This window comes from Taudactylus pleione, unplaced genomic scaffold, assembly GCF_031769625.1.
Source record: "Taudactylus pleione unplaced genomic scaffold, aTauple2 ptg000098l, whole genome shotgun sequence".
Lineage (NCBI taxonomy): Eukaryota > Metazoa > Chordata > Amphibia > Anura > Myobatrachidae > Taudactylus > Taudactylus pleione.
The window spans coordinates 2,232,973-2,253,724 of NW_028284500.1; the positions used below are offsets into that span (position 1 = coordinate 2,232,973).

General features: G+C 46.5%; 1 protein-coding gene across 10 annotated transcripts in view; it reads left to right on the top strand.

Annotated features, from left to right (window-relative positions):
- LOC148526422 (ankyrin repeat and fibronectin type-III domain-containing protein 1-like) overlaps positions 1-5,401 on the top strand; it is a 493,356-nt gene extending 487,955 nt beyond the window's left edge. For 9 of the 10 annotated variants that reach the window (XM_088470360.1, XM_088470361.1, XM_088470358.1 and 6 more), the window contains 3 exons: positions 1,279-1,492; positions 2,255-2,970; positions 3,854-5,401. In XM_088470360.1, the coding sequence (XP_088326486.1) occupies positions 1,279-1,492; positions 2,255-2,970; positions 3,854-4,144 (1,221 nt within the window). In that variant the 3' untranslated portion in view covers positions 4,145-5,401. The remainder of the gene's footprint in view (positions 1-1,278; positions 1,493-2,254; positions 2,971-3,853) is intronic. The other variant, XM_088470359.1, reaches the window with a different exon arrangement.
- Positions 5,402-20,752: the final 15,351 nt, after the last annotated feature.

Here is a 20,752-nt window from a genome sequence, read left to right on the forward strand (position 1 = left end):
AGTAGTAATGAAGGCAGCACCAACCTCTTGTATTATCTATATGATGAAACTCCATTCAAGCAACCGGCGGCTTGTCCCCACTGACCACTCATTGCTGTGTGCACCAGGTGGTCAGATAAAATTCCACCATAGGAAACCTTAACTAGACAGGTTCTCATAGACGAAATACGGAACTCGATCAGAAGACTTGTCAATAGTAATGTGATCACATACGCTGTAGGTCCGATACCTTCTCTCCTTATGCGTTTCTCCGCTATTGTTTCAGCAGTTTCAGAGGATGAAGCTGCAGAATTAGAAAAATATCCCTCTTTCTGGCTGTGTTCCCAATGCATAATGGGCTGCAGTATGCTGAATGTGACCCAGGATCAGGGGCGTATTAAGAGAGGAGTGGGCCTGTGTGCAGCCTCCGTTTGGGACCCCCGCTTCTCTACCCAGCAGGCCGGCGGCACACTGAGCGCAGCAGACTCTGGGCACTTGAGCAGACTGTAGTGATATGCCAGAGTCTACTGCTCATGTGCAGATCACCAGGGAATTGGCGCGGCAGGCATTTTCCAGGCGATTTCCCTACTTCGAATGTGCGACACGTCAGGAAAATGTCCGCCATTTTTCTGGTGATTTGCACAGCGCTACTACCGCCGAGAGAGGTGAGTATTGAATAAATGAGTGCAGGCTGTGCTGCGTGGGCCACCTTGGAACCAGGGTCCGCGTGCACCGCACACAATGCACCCATTATAGATACGCCACCTGGGATGTATCTCCTGAATGCCAGGGCTACAGCAGAAAGGTTCCCTTTGGTTCTTGGTAGATGTCTCATGTGATTTTAGCAGCCACAAAACATTGAAACCAGTCACAATCTCTCTGGCAGCAAAACTTATACTAACATTATTTTTTTTAAATGTTGTCAAACATGTCTTGCTAGATTGTTGTTTCATGTCCAATGACATAGTAGCATCTTGGTTTGCAATAAAAAACATTCCTCAACGAAGGGCCCCAACAATGACAGGAGAGAGCAAGAAGTGAATGATTTATTGAACAGTAGATTCTATCAGTAGAGATGAACACAGTCATTCCTTACATCAGTCATGGGGCCTATGACTTATTTTAACTATATTAAACTTGAAAATGTTTAAGTGTTTCTCTTTCTCCAAGCAGCCATTGAAGTGATATATCTCATGAGTTTATTTGGCAGAAGTCATTTAAAAACAGCATTTATCCAAAAGTGCTCAGTGTTCTGCTATCTGCCTGTGGGTAACTCTGTCCTTTTTCTGGTGCATTCAGCAAATGGAAGAAATCTGGAGAGAAATGCGATGGATGATGGATGTCCTCCAACACGCCAGGTACAAACAGCCGTCGTGTGCTGTACCCCTCACCTGGTTTCTCAATGGGTCTGGAGACATTTTTCTAAAGGAGAAACCTCAGTCCACTTCATCTCACCTGGACTACTTCCCATCTCCAACCCCCTCACCTGAAAACAACCGAAAGCTCAACACAGGCAAGTGGTTATCCATATTCCTTCTTAAGCTTCTGTCCAACATAGATGAGAAACTGCCCTTACTTTTCTTTAAACACGGGTATAAAGGGGATGTAGTCAGCATCCCGGCAGTCATGATGCCGGTGGTCAGGATCCCGGCACCGGAATCCTGACTGCTGACATCCCGACAGTAAGTATTAGGCTTGGGGTTAGGTACTAGGGGGAGGGTTAGGGTTAGGCTGCAGGAAAGGTAGGTTAGAGGTTAGTAGGGTACTTGCCTGCATACGTCGGTATTCTGACTGTCGGGGTGCTGCTGTCGATATTCTGACGGCCGGGATCCCGTACCCAACCCATTTATAGGTGAGTAGCTACCCTTAACCTTCCTTAGAACTTGTTAGCACTGAATATTTATCATCAGTGGTTTCACCATGGGCAAATATTCTGTAACCCATCTAAACATGCAACTGTCATGTTTGATCCCTCTAAAGTCAGCCTTTAGCCTTTCGTTCCTACAGTAAGTACATTTAGAACCAGAATATTCTGCCTGCATATGTTATATGCTCAGAATGTTCTGCAGATGGGAAAATGTATGCAGTGCTGATCTGTAGTGTGAGACAACTGTAGGAATCTGTCTATTATACTTTCAGTATATATTATACAACAATGCCCAGTTGAGTTTAGTATGCAAAGATGTGAGTTTTTTTCACACATACTCTACTTGTGCAAAACATTCTGCAAAAAAAAAATCTTAACCAAGCAGTTTCTAACTATTTGTACCGACAGATCTCCTTGCTGCTCCTTATTCTGATAATGAACTATTGGATGTGAAGTTCGCAAACCAGTCTTCCCCTCTTTTAGATTCCCATGGCGTATCTGATGAAGAGGGCTCCTCGGAAGTCTTCCTTGCTACCGATAGTGATTATGACTCTAGCAGAGCCCAGAGTCCAAAGGAATTAGACCTGGTTTATTCCTCTGGACAGGAGTGCGGCAGGAGAACCATCCGCAGCTTCAGAGATGGAACGCCCGATGTCCTGCAGACACATGAGCCCAAAGTAATGACTCAGGAAGATGATCGGCCGCGACAGCTTTACGACAGTGACTTTGTGCTTCCCAGCCGCCAAATTGAACTGCTACGCATTACAGAGAAGCGGCAAGCTTACTGCGTTCGTACCAGCAGCCTTGACTTTCCCAAACAGCCCTATAAGGCATCTCGAAAGTCCTGCCCAGGTTCTGTAGACAGTTCACCGACTGAAACAAAGTCTACAGGTCACCGAAGTGTCCGAGGGCTGAGGACCAGCACATCATTTAGCCCAGACCATGACCAGCCATGTGAAAGCTCACGGCTGATTTACCGCACACACTCTGTTGAGTGGACACATGACTTCCAAGAACCTTTGGAAACGAGAATTGTAACTGGCCAAGGAAAAAAGAATAACTCTGTAACTGTACGGATATATCCACAGTACGAGACTGGTCTATCTAAAGACATGAGTGTGAAGGTACTGTAGTACAAAGTCAGTGTATGCACCAGTAATGTGCATTGTAACATACAGTAGCCATTCCAATTGTGTTTTATTGCAGTGGACCAACATCCTGGCATTGTTATATATCAGGGCTGGACGAATCTCAGGAGCCAGGCAGCCAGTACTTTTCTTATTTTGTATGACATTGCTACAGTCATGCTCGTCTTCCAGCTTTGAAGACAACACCTAGACTTAAGTTCCAGGTCCATCTACCTGTACTGACTTGCTCCAGGCTTGGTGGAACTCCACAATGCTCCTGGAGGGAATTTTCAGTTGATCCCAGCGAGTTGAGGTTGGAGATAGGATGATAGTACACATTTAGTGATGATTTCATAAATGGCATATTTAGCTATAATTTTGGATTGTTCATCTTCATTGAAACCTTTCTGTTTAGCGACAGGTCATACTCAATAATAAGAACAGCACTGTAATGGGAAACTACTCAGGTTGTATATAGCCAGTGTCAGCATTAGTGCACAGAAGCCTTTGCCAGTGTTCCATCACTTTGGTCACTAATTTGGCTACTTCATGTGTTATCTGCCCCCAACACGTCATGCATACAGAACCGTACATATATTTATTAATCAATACGGCTAGAACAAATTTCTTTTACGTTTTCCAACATAGGGAGACCTTCAAAACATGAGTTGATGAAAGTTAATATAAGGTTGGTTTCCAGTGGGAACAATATCATCTGCTACATGCAACATGAATCTAAAAAAAAAAAATGACATTATTAATATTCTAATACATCCTAAACATAGCCCACATTGAAGCGTTTGTTTTCTCTATACCAGCCATTCCTATGCAATGTATGGATTAATAGGAGTTTTATTTCTCTCTCTTCCTGTGTGTCCAGTTGCATATAACGAGCAAAACAGCGGCCCAGGAAGTTGTAAAGCTGGTTGTCCTTCAGATGAATGAGATTTCCAGGAGCATCCTGGGTAATACAGAAGGCTACTGCTACGATGAAGACCAACTAGATCACTTTGCGCTGGTTTTCACTTCTGAGAATAATAAGGAGCAGTGGCTGGATGATGATTTTCTGCCTTTCTCACTGAGGAACTCATGGAACAAGGGTCACTTTTCCGTCCGGATCCGAGAGACATCTCCTTTGCTCTTTCAGTACGGCCCAGCTACAACGGTATGAGTGTGTTTCTCGGATGTGGCCTAACCAAGTCAACCTTTTGAAGGACTGTTGACTCCAATTAATGCTTCCTTCGCTCAACAAAGCATTCTCCTTGTGCAGAAATGTGGGCTCCGGTTAAAAATAAAGTTTAAAATATTGTTTTTTGGGTTTTTGTTTTGTTTTTCTCGTCAACCAAAGACTTATATTCCTGACTCTGAAAGAGAAGTTTGACTGGCACATGAGAACATATCTTCTACCACAACGTCTTCACTGGAAAGGAATTTGCAAAGATTATTTTTAGAAGAACATAGAACATACCACTCACACCAAGAAGCAATACTTATCCCCCCCTTCTCCTCCTCCTCCTGCACCCTTTTCAGCAAAACATTTGGGTTTTATTGATGTGTAAGCCACAGAGACTTAATGGGACACTGGATGCCGGTTGTCCCGTATGTATCCAGAGAAAAAGAACAAACAGATCATAACCACAAAAAAATAGTTTTCGTTTTTTGTTTTGTTTATTTTTTAATGAATAATATTGTTTATTGTGCTTGTTTTACTGTATCCTGGGAGGAGAAACATATTTTGTTGCACAATAGCTCCTAAAACAAAAATGTTTTCTTACGAAAAAAAAAAAGGAGAAAAAAACCGCATAAAAAAAAAAAAAACTGCGCTAGGGAAACCTGGCGCTGTCTGTTGGCTACTTTCCCCTTGTATGCTTTCGTTTTAATGAAAACGCCTCTCATTGATAGAGTTCCCTTCATCGCCATCAAGTCCATTCCACAGCCGAGTTTTCTCTCCGTTTTAGTGGTGTGAATTGGCCTGCATATGTTCAACCGCATGATGTTTTCAAGTACGCCTCTGTTAGTCAATGGGTATATTGAAATATTTTGTGGTCCACGGTACGGAGTGGCAGTGTTATAGGGAGAACTCGCATGAACTCACTTCTCAAGGCCGTACCAACCCACGCTCAAACACAACCAAGTCGGATATTTTTGAATTTTTTTGTTTAATGATGTTTGAAGACGTGTTCTATACTTATGCATTTATCTTGTTACTTTCATTTCTTGTTCCTACCTCTGACACCCTTCCTCCGATTTGCCATTTGACTTTTCTCTTTTACACCCTTTCCTTTGTCTTCTAATGAGCCAGTCGGGAAGAAACATATCATTTGATGTTTTTATTTCTCTAATAATAAAGACACCACACAGTGATGAACAAAAATATAAAGCACTGGTGCTATGATTGTACAAAAATATTAAATAATTTGTTTTATTATTACAGTTGTCACTATTATGAACATATGCCTGGTTTTGACGAATTGAGACTTTTGCCCGATATCTAATAGTAACAAGCAAGAAAAAGTAGCGTGTGGTGCTTGCCAAATAGCAGCTGCTGGGGAGACTGTGAGACACCTAATTAGAAATAATGACATAAATATAAATGAAAAAAACAGCGCTTAGTGGACTTATATATAATCTAAAAATTCCTCATATGCAGCTTGGTTGAACGCGTTTCCGTGTGGTATGAACCCACCCCTTCCTCAGGAGCGTGTGGACAAGTCTCTAAATTCAGTGAGGCTAAATAGCATTCCTGATGAAACAATCATACACAGGTGTATTCACCTTATCAACTTAGCCCCGTTATAAAATCATGAGTTATACTCATAAGGAGAGAGGCATTCGTATATTTAAGTGTCTTCTTCAGGGTCCACAGGGAGACAATGCGGAATCCAGGGGACAGGTAAGACGGACCCCCGCTTGCCGGGGCCCGCGTCTTTATGCAATCTAGCCTCCGATCTCAGGAGATGGACCGGAGGCGCTGATGTGGACACTGGTGCGCCCACAATTCCACTAGACCTCCGCTGCATTAATATACTGGCGCAAAAGCAAATTTAGAGGCCAGGGGACCCGGTGGTTAACGTCAGCACGGGTAGAAGGCACTATCCCTGCAGCCCCTCCCCCCAGCTCATGGCGCCATTCCACTGCGGTCAAGCCATTCCCTGAGCTGCTCATCACTCACCCTCCGCCCCCTCAGAGATGCTCGGCAGCCGTTTTCTGCTTCTCAGGTCTCCGGGAAAGCTGGGTCCAGTATCCCTGTATACCTCTCCCACAGGCCAGGTTATACAGCGCTATATCCTACCAGCCACTGCGGTCTGTGTAGTTGATTGTAGTGCTAATTGCAGAAATATAGTGTTTGTTTCTGCGTATGTATAGCGCTGATCTCTACTTTCTATACTGTCAGCTTATACCTTTCCTTTTATTCTAATTTACCCCAACATAATAAGGTATAGGGGGTTCATTGTACCTCACATTTCCTATATATTTGTGAGGGCTGTCACATACTATATAGCGCGGCCAGGGCCGTATTAAGGTCTGTGGGGGCCCCTGGGCAACAAACGTGTGGGGGCCCCCATCAATAAGTTATATATATAAATATATAATATATATATATATACACACACCGGTCTATCTGCCTGATGTCCAATGCCCCCTGTAGTTGTGCCCCTTCTGCAATGCCCCCAGCAGTTGTGCCCCTTCTGCAATGCCCCCTGTAGTTGTGTCCCTTCAATGCCCCTGTAGTTGTGCCCCTTCTTTAATGCCCCCAGTAATTGTGCCCCTTCTGCAATGCCCCAAGTATTTGTGCCTTTCCTCCAATGCCCCCAGTATTTGTGTCCCTTCTTTTATGCCCTTTGTAGTTGAGCACCTACTCCAATGCTTCCAGTAGTTGTGCCCCCTGCAATGCCCCCAGTAGTTGTGCCTCTTCTTAAATACCCCCAGTAGTTGTGCCCCTTCCAATGCCCCCAGTAGTTGTGCCTCTTCTTAAATACCCCCAGTAGTTGTGCCCCTTGCAATGCCCCCAGTAGTTGTCTCTTCTTAAATACCCCCAGTAGTTGTGCCCCTTGCAATGCCCCAGTAGTTGTGCCTCTTCTTAAATGCCCCCAGTAGTTGTGCCCCTTGCAATGCCCCCAGTAGTTGTGCCTCTTCTTAATTGCCCCCAGTAGTTGTGCCCCTTGCAATGCCCCCAGTAGTTGTGCCTCTTCTTAAATGTCCCCTGTAGATGTGCCCCGTAAAGTAGTGCCCCCAGTAGCTCTCCCTCCCCTCCCACACCCCTGTTAAAAAAAACTTACCTGTCTTCGCTCCACGCTGTCACGGCTCCCGAGTCCCGCCATCACTGCTGCTGCCGCTGTCTGCTGGATCTAACTGGATCCAGTAGAGGCGCACAGGCTCCTCTCCTCTGCAGTGCGCGGGTGACGTCATGACGTCATCCGCGCAATGCATCACTGGGAACGATGGCCTCTGAAGCGATCAGTATTCAGAGGCCAACGTTCCCACTTACCTTAGTTGATCGCGATCTACGGGCGGGAGCTCCGCGAGCTTCCAGTAGAGCGCGATCAACCTTTTCGCCGGCATGTGGCCAGGGGTCGGGGACAGTGTGTGGGGGCCCCCTATGTGTGGGGGCCCCTGGACGACCGCCCGTCGCTCTGCCCTTAATCCGGCCCTGAGCGCGGCTGCAAACTACACTGTGCCATATTACACATACTGCAGGGTGTTCACTGCACTGTGTGTTTTATTCTTGTGGCTATGTCTGGCAGAGGAAAGAATAACAAGCAGCCTGATGCTGCTGCTCCTACTCTGGTGTCTTGTAAGTCCTGCTCAGCGGACTTAGCCCCAGAGGACCTCATTAGGATGGTCTTTGTACAAATTGTTGCACAGACTCAGGACCCTCATCCCTGGTGTCTCCTCCTCAGGACCCACCCTGGGCTGCCTTTTCTCAGGTACTGACAAAGATAGCGGACCACTTAGCAGTCCCCGTGCTTGACCCCCCTGTATCCCACAGCAGGTACTCCCTGCAAATCCTTTGCCTCCCCCATAGGTAGACGTACTCTCTACCTCAGTACAGTTTGGCTAATACCTCTATAGTTTTTCAGCAAATGCTGCAAAAGGAAAAGTCTTTACCTGCTAAACCTACTAAACGTGCTGTTATCTTCCCAGTCCACCCAGTTACCTGATTCTGAGATATCATCTGGGGAAGCAGAAGACGCAGACCTCGCTCACTCTAAATTAAATATACCTGCTTTTGTGAGAGTTATATAATCTATTTTATAAATAGAAGTGGAAGAACCCGCTCCTATAGAAAAAAAACAACCATTTTTTAAATGACAAAAGGTAATTTAACCAGATTTCCCTCATTCTGATCAGCTATCTGATCACATGAGTGAAGCATGGAATATGCCCGGTAAAAGGTTTCAAATTCCAAAACATTTAAATTCCTGTTACCCTCTTCCAGCTACTGATTGCACTAAATGGGAAGTTCTCCCAGCAGTAGATTCTCATGTAACCCGTCTAGTTAAGAATGCCACCTTACCTATCCATACTGCAACCTCGTTGACGGAGACTACATATAGGCGTATAGGATCTTGTCACAAATCCATATACTGTCTTACAGGAGCTATTACTCGTCCTGCTAGGGCTACAGACTGGGTGGCAAAAGCCATTGAGAGTTGGGCAGAGGCCCTAGAAGAGATTTTCCCCCTGATGCTTCAAAGGGAACAACTATCCTACATATCTTACATTAGAGATGCAGCCTTCTACTTGGGAGAAGCAGCTATAGATATGCTCACTATAGATACGCTCACTATCTTCCACTTTGGTAGTGGCTCGCCGTATTGTTTGGCTCCATTCCTGGAAAGCAGACTCAGGTTCAAAATGGGCTCTGGAGTCTCATCCTTATTCTGGAGATATCCTATTTGGTCCAGAATTGGATAAAATTGTGACTAGTTTGGCAGCTTCCAGGACGACGTTCCTGCCCTCTATATATAATACAAAGCCTCGGATGTCATCCTTTCAGTCCTTTCGCCCTCAAGGAAAAGCTAAGGGTCAGTCCTTTCCACGGCAGCAAGCATCAGCCAAGGCCTCCAAGCCTAGGGCCAAACAGGCCTGGGCTACTAGACGTCCACCTGCCAAGTCTGAGGACAAGCCTACAGCCTGACGGGACGGGCCTCTCCCTGGGGGCTTCCAGGGTGGGAGGCCGACTTCTTCAATTCGCCCAGTTTTGGCTTCAGACCACATCAGACGCCTGGGTAAGAGAAGTGGTCTCCCACAGATATGCTCTATCCTTCTTAAGGCGACCCCCCAGCAGTTCTTTTGCATAGGGATTCCATCGGACCTAAGCAAGGCTTTGCTGCTCCAAAAAGCCATTCAGTCCTTACTGAATTCATCATTAATAATTCCGGTTCCCTCCTCACAATGAGGCAAGGGCTATTATTCTACCCTTTTCCTGGTACAGAAGCCCAACGGGTGTCATCAGCCTATGCTCAACCTCATATCTCTGAACAAGTTTATCAGGGTGCCCAGGTTTTGTATGGAAACCCTCCGCTGTATTATCCTTGCTATGGAGCCTGGGGATTTTATGGTGTCTCTGGACATTCAGGACGCTTACCTACATGTACCAATAGCGCCTTCTCATAAACAATATCTCTGGTTTGCTATCCTACAGCAGCATTACCAATTTCAGGCCCTACCATTTGGCCTCTCAATGGCCCCTCCGGGTTTTTACCAAGATCATGGCAGTTATGGTGGCCTCCCTTCGTTGTCAAGGGATCAGACTACTCCCGTACTTAGACGACCTCTTGCTGTTGGCCAGCTCCTCAGAGATTCATCACCGCCATCTGCAGGTAACAATTGCCTTCCTACAAACGAACGGGTGGCTGATCAACTGGAAAAAGTCTTCCCTAACACCTTCTCAAAGAATGGTACATTTAGGAGCCCACTTGGGCTCTCAGGTTCAGAGAATCTTTCTAACAACAGACAAGATCTCCTTAATACAACACCAATTGCGTTCACTGCTCCGGAGTTGCTGAGTGTCAATTCACACTGCAATGTAGACGTTGGGAACAATGGTGTTCATCTTCGACATGGTGGAGTTTGCTCAGTTTCACTCCAGGCCCCTACAACACCTGATCCTCTCCAGGTGGAACTGCCTACCCCATCTACTTCGATCCCAGACGATGGGCCTCCCCCCAGAGGTTCGCCTGTCCCTAGCCTGGTGGCTACAGACATTCCATTTAGACAAGGGTCACCCCTTTTGGATCCCGGATTGGGCTCTCCTATCCATGGATGCAAGACTCCGATGGTGGGGTGCAGTGACCGGCCAGCACTCCTTCCAGGGCCGCTGGACCCCATTCGAGGCAAAGTTACCAATCAATGCTTTGTAACTGTGAGCCATCTACAGAGCTCTCACTCTGGTCAAGGCAGGCCATTACAAGTACAGTCCGACAATGCCTCAGCAATGGCCTACCTCAATCACCAAGGAGGCACTCGAACTCAAAAGTGTCCCACATTCTCACATGGACAGAACGCCATCTGCGCGGTATTCATCCCAGGAGTTCTGGGAAGCAGATTTCCTCAGCCCTCACAACGTGCATGCAGGAGAGTGTTCTCTACATCCAGAAGTCTTTCAGCTCCTGGTGGACAAATGTGGTCTGCCGGATGTGGATCTCATGGCCTCAAGACACAGCAACAAACTTCCAGTATATGGAACCAGGGCAAAGGACCCCGACCCAGCCTTCGTGGATGCATTGTCAGTGAAATGGACCTTCCATTTGGCATATCTCTTTCCCCCAATATCCCTGCTTCCTTGAGTTCTTCGGAAGTTCAAGCAGGAAGGGGGCACAGTCCTGTTGATAGCTCCGGCTTGGCCTAGACACCATTGGTACAACGATCTTCTTCAGAGTCTCTCCATAGAAGTTCCTCTTCAACTTCCTCTACGAGTAGACCGGTTATCTCAGGGTCCATGTCTATATCCAGACCTGGCCTGTCTGTCTTTAACAGCTTTGCTCTTCAGACATCCCTCCTAACGGCTAAGGGATTTTCCAGCTCTGTGGTCCAGACCATGCTCAGGTCCCGTAAACCGGCCTCAGCCAGGATTTATCACAGAATATGGCATACATATTTCCAGTGGTGTGCTCCAAGAAACTACGACCCCCAAGTTTTTAAGGTGTCTAGAATTCTTGCCTTTCTTCAGGCTGGATTGGATCTAGGCCTACGCCTAGCATCTCTGAAAGTACACATCTCTGCTTTATCCATCTGGTTCCAGCGCAGACTGGCTCCTCTACCAGATGTTCACACCTTCCTGCAAGGTGTTCTCCGTATACAGCCTCCCTTTGTCCCTCCTGTGGCTCCATGGGGTTTGGCAGTGGTGCTCCAAGCACTTCAAGAACCTCCATTCGAACCCCTGGAATCAGTGGATGTCATGTGGCTCACTGCGAGGACTGTTTCTTCTGGCTAACGCATCTGCCCGTAGGGATCGGATTTAGGGCCATTTCATGTTGCTCCCCCTTTTTAATCTTTCATCGGGACAGGGTGGTTCTTAGAACACGCCCGTGCTTCCTTCCCAAGGTGGTCTCTCATTTCCACCTAAATGAGGAAATGGTGTTTCAATCACCAGACCTCTCGGCAGGTGAGGCTTCTTTGGATGTGGTCCATGCTCTAAAGATCTACGTGGACCGTACTACTTCCATCAGGAAATTGGACTCCGGTAAAACTTACCTTTGTTAACTCTTTCTTCGAAGGCCATAGGGTCCACAGGGCACCTGGCCTGACGCTCTTAGCTTCTTTGGGTTTTTTCTCTTGGTCACTTGTTTTTCAATGTACCAGTCTTCCTTCTCTCCTATACTGCTCCTGCCTTGGGCTTGTTAACAAAACTGACTTGCCCTCAGGCTGTGGGCGGGGTATAGGGGGAAGGACCAGAGCATCCTGCGATTGAAAAGCTTTGCTGTTGGTGTCCGGTCCTCCAAGGTCCCACCTACACCCCATTGTCTCCCTGTGGACCCGATGGACTTTGAAGAAAGAGAGTTAACCAAGGTAAGTTTTATCATTACTCTCCTTTTTTGTTTAGAATATTTTTTAAATTAATTTTAAACAGGACGGTTTGGGGCACAAAAAACAACCACCATAAGACTGACAATACCAAAGCTATCTGTCATTAGAGTACTATTAGCCAATATTTTAAACGGAATCGGTATGATTTACCGCCGGACCCATGCCCGGCGGTTGGAATCCCGGCAGAGGATGAAATCCTGATCGTCAAAGGTAAGTATATACTAACCTATTTCTACCCCCTAACCCTCCCTTAGGGGTGCCTAACCCTAACCTTTTCCCCCAGTGCCTAACCCTAATCCCCCCTCTAAGTGCCTAAAACTAACCCCCCCCTTCCCCGCCACCTAAACTTAAGTCCCCCGGGGGGGTGCCTAACCCTACGTCCCCCCCGGGGGTGCCTAACGCTAACCCCCTCTTCCCCTAGCCTAAACCTAACCTACCGGTGGGGTGCCTAACCCTAAGTCCCCCCCGGGAACCCTAACCCTCCCCCCCCACGCGGCTGTCCGCGCCCGGCTTCACTTTGATCGGGATGCCAGGCGTCGGGCTCCCAGCATATGTCTAATGACAGGTGTCGGCATATCGACGCCTGTCTTTAGACGCTTGCCGGGATATGACAGTTGGGAAGCTGGCTGTCGGGATTAGGTCCGCCAACTTCCCGACTGCATAGCTTTTAAACACCCTAGTGAATTTAATCACTGATTCCTCCCCTCTCCAGTACTCAGAGTGCTCCTATAGAACTCCCTGCGGGCTGACCCTACAGGACCCCGTGGTCGTGCCCGACTTCCTCCGGCAAGACTCCCAGCCGCGCCATCAAAGCCCAATTGCCGGGCTCTTAAGCAGCTGTTTGTGACTATCACTCAGGTCCTGCTTCTTAGCCTCCTTTTTGCAGGAGTCCAAAAGATCTTCCACTATTCCAGGAGTCTCCCGGACATTCCAAGCAAGTATGCAGCTGTGAGTTTGGGATTATGACGCCTGTAATCCAGGTGGGTAAGAAAAGATTCTATGACACACTCTCAGTGTAACACTAGCCTGGGGGGAGAAGGAACTTTGCATACAGTATAAGAGGCTGCTGGAGACTTCTTCATGTAAGAAGCTGGCGCTCTCTATGGGAGCACCAGAGGGGCATTACATTGGTGCTCTAGACAACCGCCTAGGTTCACATAATGGTAGCACTGGCACCGCCTAGAACTGCTGTCCATCTATTATGCTATAGTTTGTATACTGTATGTATAACATAGTTTTCCATACTTCTCTTCATCATTGATGCATCAGTTTGTTCACCTAAAACGCCAATTAGACACACTGGATATATTATAGAAAGGAAAAACTTAAGGAACTGTTACACTGGTTATTTACGATAGTGCCTTGCTAACCAGTATGTACCATTTTGTGTCCAGTACAAAACTAGCACATGCCCCTAAGAGCTATTAATTGCCCATAGACACTGTGGAGAAAGCAGTTTCAGTATTTAGGTGCATACAGTATAACACATTGTTAAAATTGTTTGTTGGAATTCCCTGATCTACCCATAACCCTCCTCAAGACACCATCTTCTCTAGCCCTATGATCAGACCCTGGCACAGCAAGTCAGTGACTCCACAACAGTGGGACAATGGCTCTTACATGTGTCGTGCTGCCTCTTTGTCAATGATCCCCAGGGCATCTCCAGCTAATGGGGAGCTTGTAACATCCCAATCACTGTATCATGTTAAGGAATAGAAAATGGTTCAAAGTAATTTTCCTTTTGATTCGTCACCTTGTGCTGTCTGTAAATTAAATACTAACATTTGGAGCAAAACGCAAACGATTTTTATACTTTTCAACCAAATTTGGAAGGAAATATATTGTATGGAATTATACTCTTGCACTATCCATATCCTGTTTTGCTGAGAGCCAGTAAATGTATTAATTAGACATCTGTAGATGTTCTCCAATCCCAACCACCACTTAAACCGTCCATCATATGTGGATATGTTTATACTTAGGAACCCAAAATAGCCCAAACTCTGAATTTATTTTGACACATTATATGCAACATGAGTACGTCTTACAGGAACTCAGGCCCTGATTCAGCTAGAAACGCAATTGGAAAGCTGCACGCAGGCAGCTTTGCAATTGCATCCTTGCAATAATGCAAATGCAGCAGGAGGTGTATGACACCTCAGTGGTCGATGGTCACAATGGTGGACGGCGCCGGGCGGCCGGACAGCTGAGCAGCATAGGTCCTGCGCATGCGCAGATTCCCAATAATCGGGAATCTGCGTGCACTGCTGAATTAGCCCCTCAGTTCTTGTCATTCATTACGGTCAACAAAAGTTCATCCTATCCATTTTCTTTTTTGCTGACTATTAAATTTAGCAATTTGTCTGTTAGTAGCTCATCTGTACTCTAAAAACAGGCTCCACCCACTGTGACACCACTTAGTTTCTGAGGGCCTGATTCACTACGGATCGCTATTCTGCTTATACGCACGCAACTGCGTTGCTAATATCAGCGGAGTTATTTAAATGTTTACATTCGTACTGCGATCGTAGCCTGACATAAGGACGCCCACTTCCCCTTACATCCGTATACTTTGACAATATAGCGAAACAATCGGTAACATCCGACAGTTAGGGAAGCCCAGACCTTTCTCGGGAATTGCTTACTTCAGCGCACACTATGAGACCTCAGACGGCGTCGGGTATCGCAGTGGCTAATTTATGCACTCCCATGCAACGGTGTTGAAATGCACTGGCACGCCTGCGTTCACCTGACCACAGCCCCCCCACGTCACCACCCACAAACAGCACTTCCTGTCAATCACTCCTGTCAATCTTGGGTCTGCGTAGCCTCTGTGATCGCAGTTCTGAACACAGCGTCTGGCTCACGCCTACGCACTGCGATGCATGAGCGGGGCCGGCAACAGAAATCTCAGGGCCCGGTACACTGATGTCTCTGGAGGCCCCATCTTCTCACCACCACCCCCGATCCCACACATCCCTTCCCTGCATGTGTGATACTGTACATGAAGCATGATACTGTTAACTGACAGATATGCCAGCCTTTAAATAAAGTAAAAGTACACTATGACTTACCACACTGTCCCTCTGTCATGGACGATGCAGGCTGCAGCTCTTGTCTGCCGTCTCTTGCAAGGTCTTCTTGATGACAGTGCTGTGGATGCCTCAGGGGCATATCTATAATGGGTGCTCCCATAATCATACTTACCTCTCCGGAGTCCCACGTTGGCGCTGGGGTCCGGCGCATTAAAACGACTGGTGGCCATTTTCCCGTCGTTTGCGCATGCACAGTAAAGGGAAAATGGCCACCACGGCCATTTTCCAAGTGACCTGTGCAGACGCTATAGACTCTGGGCACACTCTAGTGCCCAGAGTCTATAAGTCCGGCGCTGGGCGCGCACAGCTCAGTGCGCTGCCGGGTGGAGAGGAGGGGGCCCATGTCGGAGACTGCACACATTCCCCCTCCTCTCTAGAACCGCCCCTATTCAGGGGTAGAAGCCATCCTTAGTCGTCAGCCCCTCATCACCTTCCTCAAATTCAGCCTCTCATCACCATCAGCTCAGAAGCCCCCATCACCTTTCTCCGTCTCCAACCCCCATCTTCAGTCCTTAGCCCCAATATCCTTCTGCCCTCAGCCCCCCCATCACCTTCCTCCAGCCCCGATCACCTTCCTCTGCGTCCAGCCCGTCACCTTCTGCCCCCATCACCTTCATCTGCCCCCAGCCTCCTTCATATTCCTCTGCCCTGTTCACCTTCCTCTGTCTCCAGGCAACATCACCTTCCTCTGCGTCCATCCCCTGTCCACCTTCTGCCCCCAGCCCCTATCACCTTCATCTGCCCCCGGCCTCCTTCATCTCCTCTGCCCCCTTCACTTTCCTCTGCTTCTAGCCCCTGCCACCTTTTGCCCCAGCCCCCATCATGTTCCTCTGCCCCCAGCCTCCTTCACTTTCCTGTGTGTCCAGCCCACCTTCTGCCCCCAGCCCTTGTCACCTTCCTCTGTTCCCTTCACCTTCTTCCAGCCCCATCCCTAACGGCAGCCTCAACTCTAGTCCTTACTACTGCAGCTGAGCAGCCAACACTTGCGCAGAAGCTCAGCATGACTGACGGCCGGGGAGCTATACACTTCCAGCCGGACAAGGAACATGTGCGGCGACGTGACCTATGATGTCACGCCGCCGCGTCGCTGAGTAAAGGTCATGCCTGGCCCGGCCCGCAGCTGAGCCACCTGGAAGAGCCCAGCGCTGCCCGGGCCAGGCTACAGGAGAGCTGGGGCTGGGTGGCGGCTATGGGTCCCGACGGCAGCGGCTGTCACAGTAAGTCAGCGTCCCTGTTTTGTGCACGTCTGGACCTCAGGGCCCGGTACGGGTGTCCCCTTAGTCCCCCCCTGTCGCCGGGCCTGTGCCTGAGCAGTGCAAATTAATCGACCGATTGCCTACGTATAAGCAACTGCATTCCTTGCTGAATCAGGCCCTGAGTGCCCCACAATTCAATGTCAATGACGGCCAGTGGCTTGTCTGTTTCCTCAGTAACTCATCTTCGTCATGTGAGATAACAATGCTATTTCTATACACGTGGGTGCATTACATATTTCATCTAGCATCTGCTTCCCTGGAATAATATAGCAGAGATTTCAATCACTGTAATTGTCACTAAGTAACTAAGCCGTTATTTACTTTCATCTTGGTTTATTTCAAAACAATGACATGCTAGTAGTTATTAACTCAGTTGTCTGATTGCTTTTATTAGACTACACATAAGAGTCTATTAGCCATCTACAGTACAAATGCAGAAATAACACATTATTAATAGTGCCATACTACAACAGTGCTCTATTATTACTGCTCAACTTTATCCGTACATATCCTGCCATACAGCTTATGGCGGCTACATGACAAGGTAAAGAGGCATTCATTTAATACCAAGGAATTCATATATCATCTGCTGATAATATGTTTATGTTAGTGGTATTGGTGCCATAAAATATAAGGCTCCAAAAAGCATTGTAAAGTCATCACACTAACCAGGTATAGACAGTAAAAACAATCTATAGCACTTTTGGACTGCTGGTGGGTCCAGTATAGTGACTTGTAAGTCCTCTTAGATAAGGGGCACTTTCTCTTGCAGTGCCATATTAAAGAATTTACTTTGAATGGAGGGCCTACAAAAGTGTTTCTCATAGTTTGCCTCCCAGCACTAAAACTAATACAAATTTCTTGAAATAAATGTATTGATTTTACTCACCGTGATCTATGCTTAGTCCTCAGAGGCCCTTCCTTCAGGCATGCTCCTTTATACGCTTGGAGCCCCCTAAGTCATGCCCCTTTATATGCCAATCGCAGAGCCCCCAGAGTCATGCCCTTTATATGCTAGTCACAGAGCCCCCAAAAGTCATGCTCTTTTAAAGGACCAAAGCCCCCTCCGACTTGCCACTCCCGGAAATCAGCGCCCGCCCCATATATATTTCTGCCTGTCAATCAGGCAGAGGCATTCAAGAGCTAGCGTGCGTGTTAGCAGGACCCATTCGGCACATAGAATGGGTCCTGCGCAGATTCACGATAATCGGGAATCTGCGTTCGGCAATTAGCCCCTCAGGTCTTGTCATTCATTTCGGTCAAGAAAAGTTCTTCCTAACCATGCTCCTTTATATGCCAGTCACAGAGCCCCATCAGTCATGCTCCTTTATAGGACCAGAGCCCCCTCAGTCATGCCCTCTATATGCCTCAGTACCAGAACCCCCTCATGCCAGCCCAGAGCCGACCTCATAATCTTACCTTTACCACGAGATACTCTGACCCGCCATCTGTCTATCCGTCACTATCCGCCAAGCTCCCATGAGTCCATCTAGGCTACCCCACACCACTGACCTGGATAGGACTGAATGCAGAGCAGGAGAGAGGACCGCTCCAGCGCCAAGTGGGATTCCCTGGCAAACACCACCTCGGAACCCCTAGACAAAGCTGTCTTTTCACATGCATTCCATAGTTTGCCCGTCCCTGCCTTAGAAAAATAAAACGCTTCTTTGCTTCTGTACTTGGATGGTTCTAATAAAACAGGATAATCTGTCTAATATCTTCCTGTATAAATTACAGTTTCTCTACTTGGGTAGATGATGGATTTAGCAAAGGTCATATACAGAAGCACAAACTGTGAGTGGCAGAGCTTTTTATTTTACACAAATGAACCTGTTTGCACCATCTGTAGAAATATGAGAGCAATCCCAGATTGAGGAACTGCCCTTGGAATATGGATCTGCGAGTGTAGTTGCTGGATTGCCGATCTGACTGACAATGCTTATGGGAATTGGTGGAAAAAAGGTCAATCTATACTTTACTATTTTTGTCCCTCAAAGCAAAGTCCTATTCTTGTTTGTCGGTGTATAGATAGGTGCAATTGGCAATAAATGCCCCACTAGGCTGGTGTGTAGAGGGTGGCAGTTGTCCAGTCTGGGCTTCCTACACATCCAAGCTATTATACTAATCATATTCCCTTACTGGTTAATAACAAATTCAGAACAAGCCCAATGTAAGCCCTCCTGCTGTCCATTCCCACCACCACCGCTTATATTTGACTAAGGAACCCCTGAGGAACAAGGCAAATCAATGATATGCTCAAGCAGGCAGGACAGTACTGTAGAGTCTTAACAGGCAGAAATAGGGTGGATTGAAAACTTAACGTTGCCCTGGAAACAATTATAAAAGAGGCCTCATGTAGTTGGGACCCATTCATCTGTAGGTAGAGCTAGGGTTACCTACAGATGAATGGTTAAAATAAATTTTCCCTAGCAGTGCTAGAAAAATCATATTGTGTCTTCCAACCTGCATCCAAACTTTAGAGGTTCCTAGTGACATACAATTTAGATAATATCCTCGTGACCAATATACAATACAAAGAGCATCCATTGACCACTATATAGAGAGCATTTCAGTAACCATTATACAATACAGAGAGATCCTACTGACAACTAGGATCATAGTGACCAAAAATATCCCAGTGACCATCGTATAATACAGCAGCTCAATAACAGCTACACAGTACAGAGCATCCTAGCAACCAACAATATAATATTAAAGCGCACCCTAGTGACCACAATACAATAAACAGAGCATCCCAGTGACAACCATTCTATACAGAAAGCATCTTGGTGCCTGCCATTCAATAAAAAGCATGCTTATTACCAAAATACAAATTTAATTAACCCCATTATGAGCATTAACCCTTTCATTCTAATAATTTTAACTCACTCCAGAATTACTGACCTATTGTTCAGTGCTGCTCCCAGTGTAGAGGAAGCATGTCCAATAGGGGAATGTGATGAAGAGGGGCCACCAGAGAGAAAGTAGGAGCAGTTCTCTGTAGCAACAGACAGCAAGGGCCCCTACAAGGGAATAGCAGTAAACAATACTTTTTATGGGTGTCTACCTACCGGCCTCAAATTGAATGAATAAAACAAAATTGTAGAATAGATATGGGTTAGTATGGGTGACATGTTGAATTGCTTTAAATTGTAATTGTTTTCCCTTTTCTTTTCTGGAGCAAAATACAGATGCAATATATAATTATATGTACCTCAATGCCTACGGAAAATGTCAATTTTGTTTTTCCATATAATCAACGCAGTTGAGCCTTTCCTAGAAAGATAAACTATATCAGCTTATAAAAATAAACTTAACCAATTGTAGCCAATTCAATTATTATTGTCTGCAATTGTAAATATGTTTATACAGATGTCTTGTTCTTATGTATAGATGTTCTAATCATGTAATCCTGGTACAGTTGAATATAAGATAGATTGTATGCACTAGACACACAGGGGCTGATGCCGAGTAAGTGCTATGCCCGCATAGTCTCCCAGAAGGTGCAAGAGACTTCCGAATGTTCGGGCAGTCCCCCTAGTGAAATGGGTACTATAGGGAGGATAATGTTGAGAATCGTGGGTAAACTGGGAGGGCTTGAGGCCAATATGACATGTTTCTATGACAATCATGTCTTATTGGCCCTGCCTCTTTTGATCAACCCATGATTCGCAGCATTCCCTGCGAGGGGGAAGGGCTTAGTCAGGCATAGTGCCAGTCACTGCTCCCACCACCAGTCAGATGCATCTATTCTGTGGACCTCTCCCAGAGGAGAGACTGCAACAGTAGGCAAGTATGATACATTGTTGAAATTGCTTTGCCGTCTCAGATGCCGAGAAACTGGGCGCACACAGAATTGGCACTTACCCCTGCTTGCATTTAGAGATATACGTCTGGGAAAACCATCTTATTTGCTGTGGTCAAAAGCAGGTGCAAATAGCGGATGATGACCATGGCGGTTACCAGCACTAGCGGTCACTGTGATTGGCTGTTCACAAATGTACCATTGAAGGTGAATGCTGCTTTCTTCATCTCTTGGGCATAATATTATACTTTTGTATGCTTGGCGTAAAACCAGGTACATATGCTACTGGCTCTGACTATTCTTTTTCATCAAGCTTCCCAGCATGGTGTATTATTTGTCATTAGCCTCATATATAGTCAGGCAAAAGGAATACCAAAAAATTGGATACAGGCGCTGTAATGAGTGGTTATTCCTAGCTGCCACTGAAAAGAGGGCTAGTCAGGCCCAATATAAAACAAACAATGAACCAGGATGAAGTGGCGCTTTTTTGATGAATATGACACAAACACTGTCACAATTAATATAAAATTACAAAGACCCTATAGGTCACTTTAATAAAAAATCGTTCAATCCGGTCGTTGTGTGTGTAT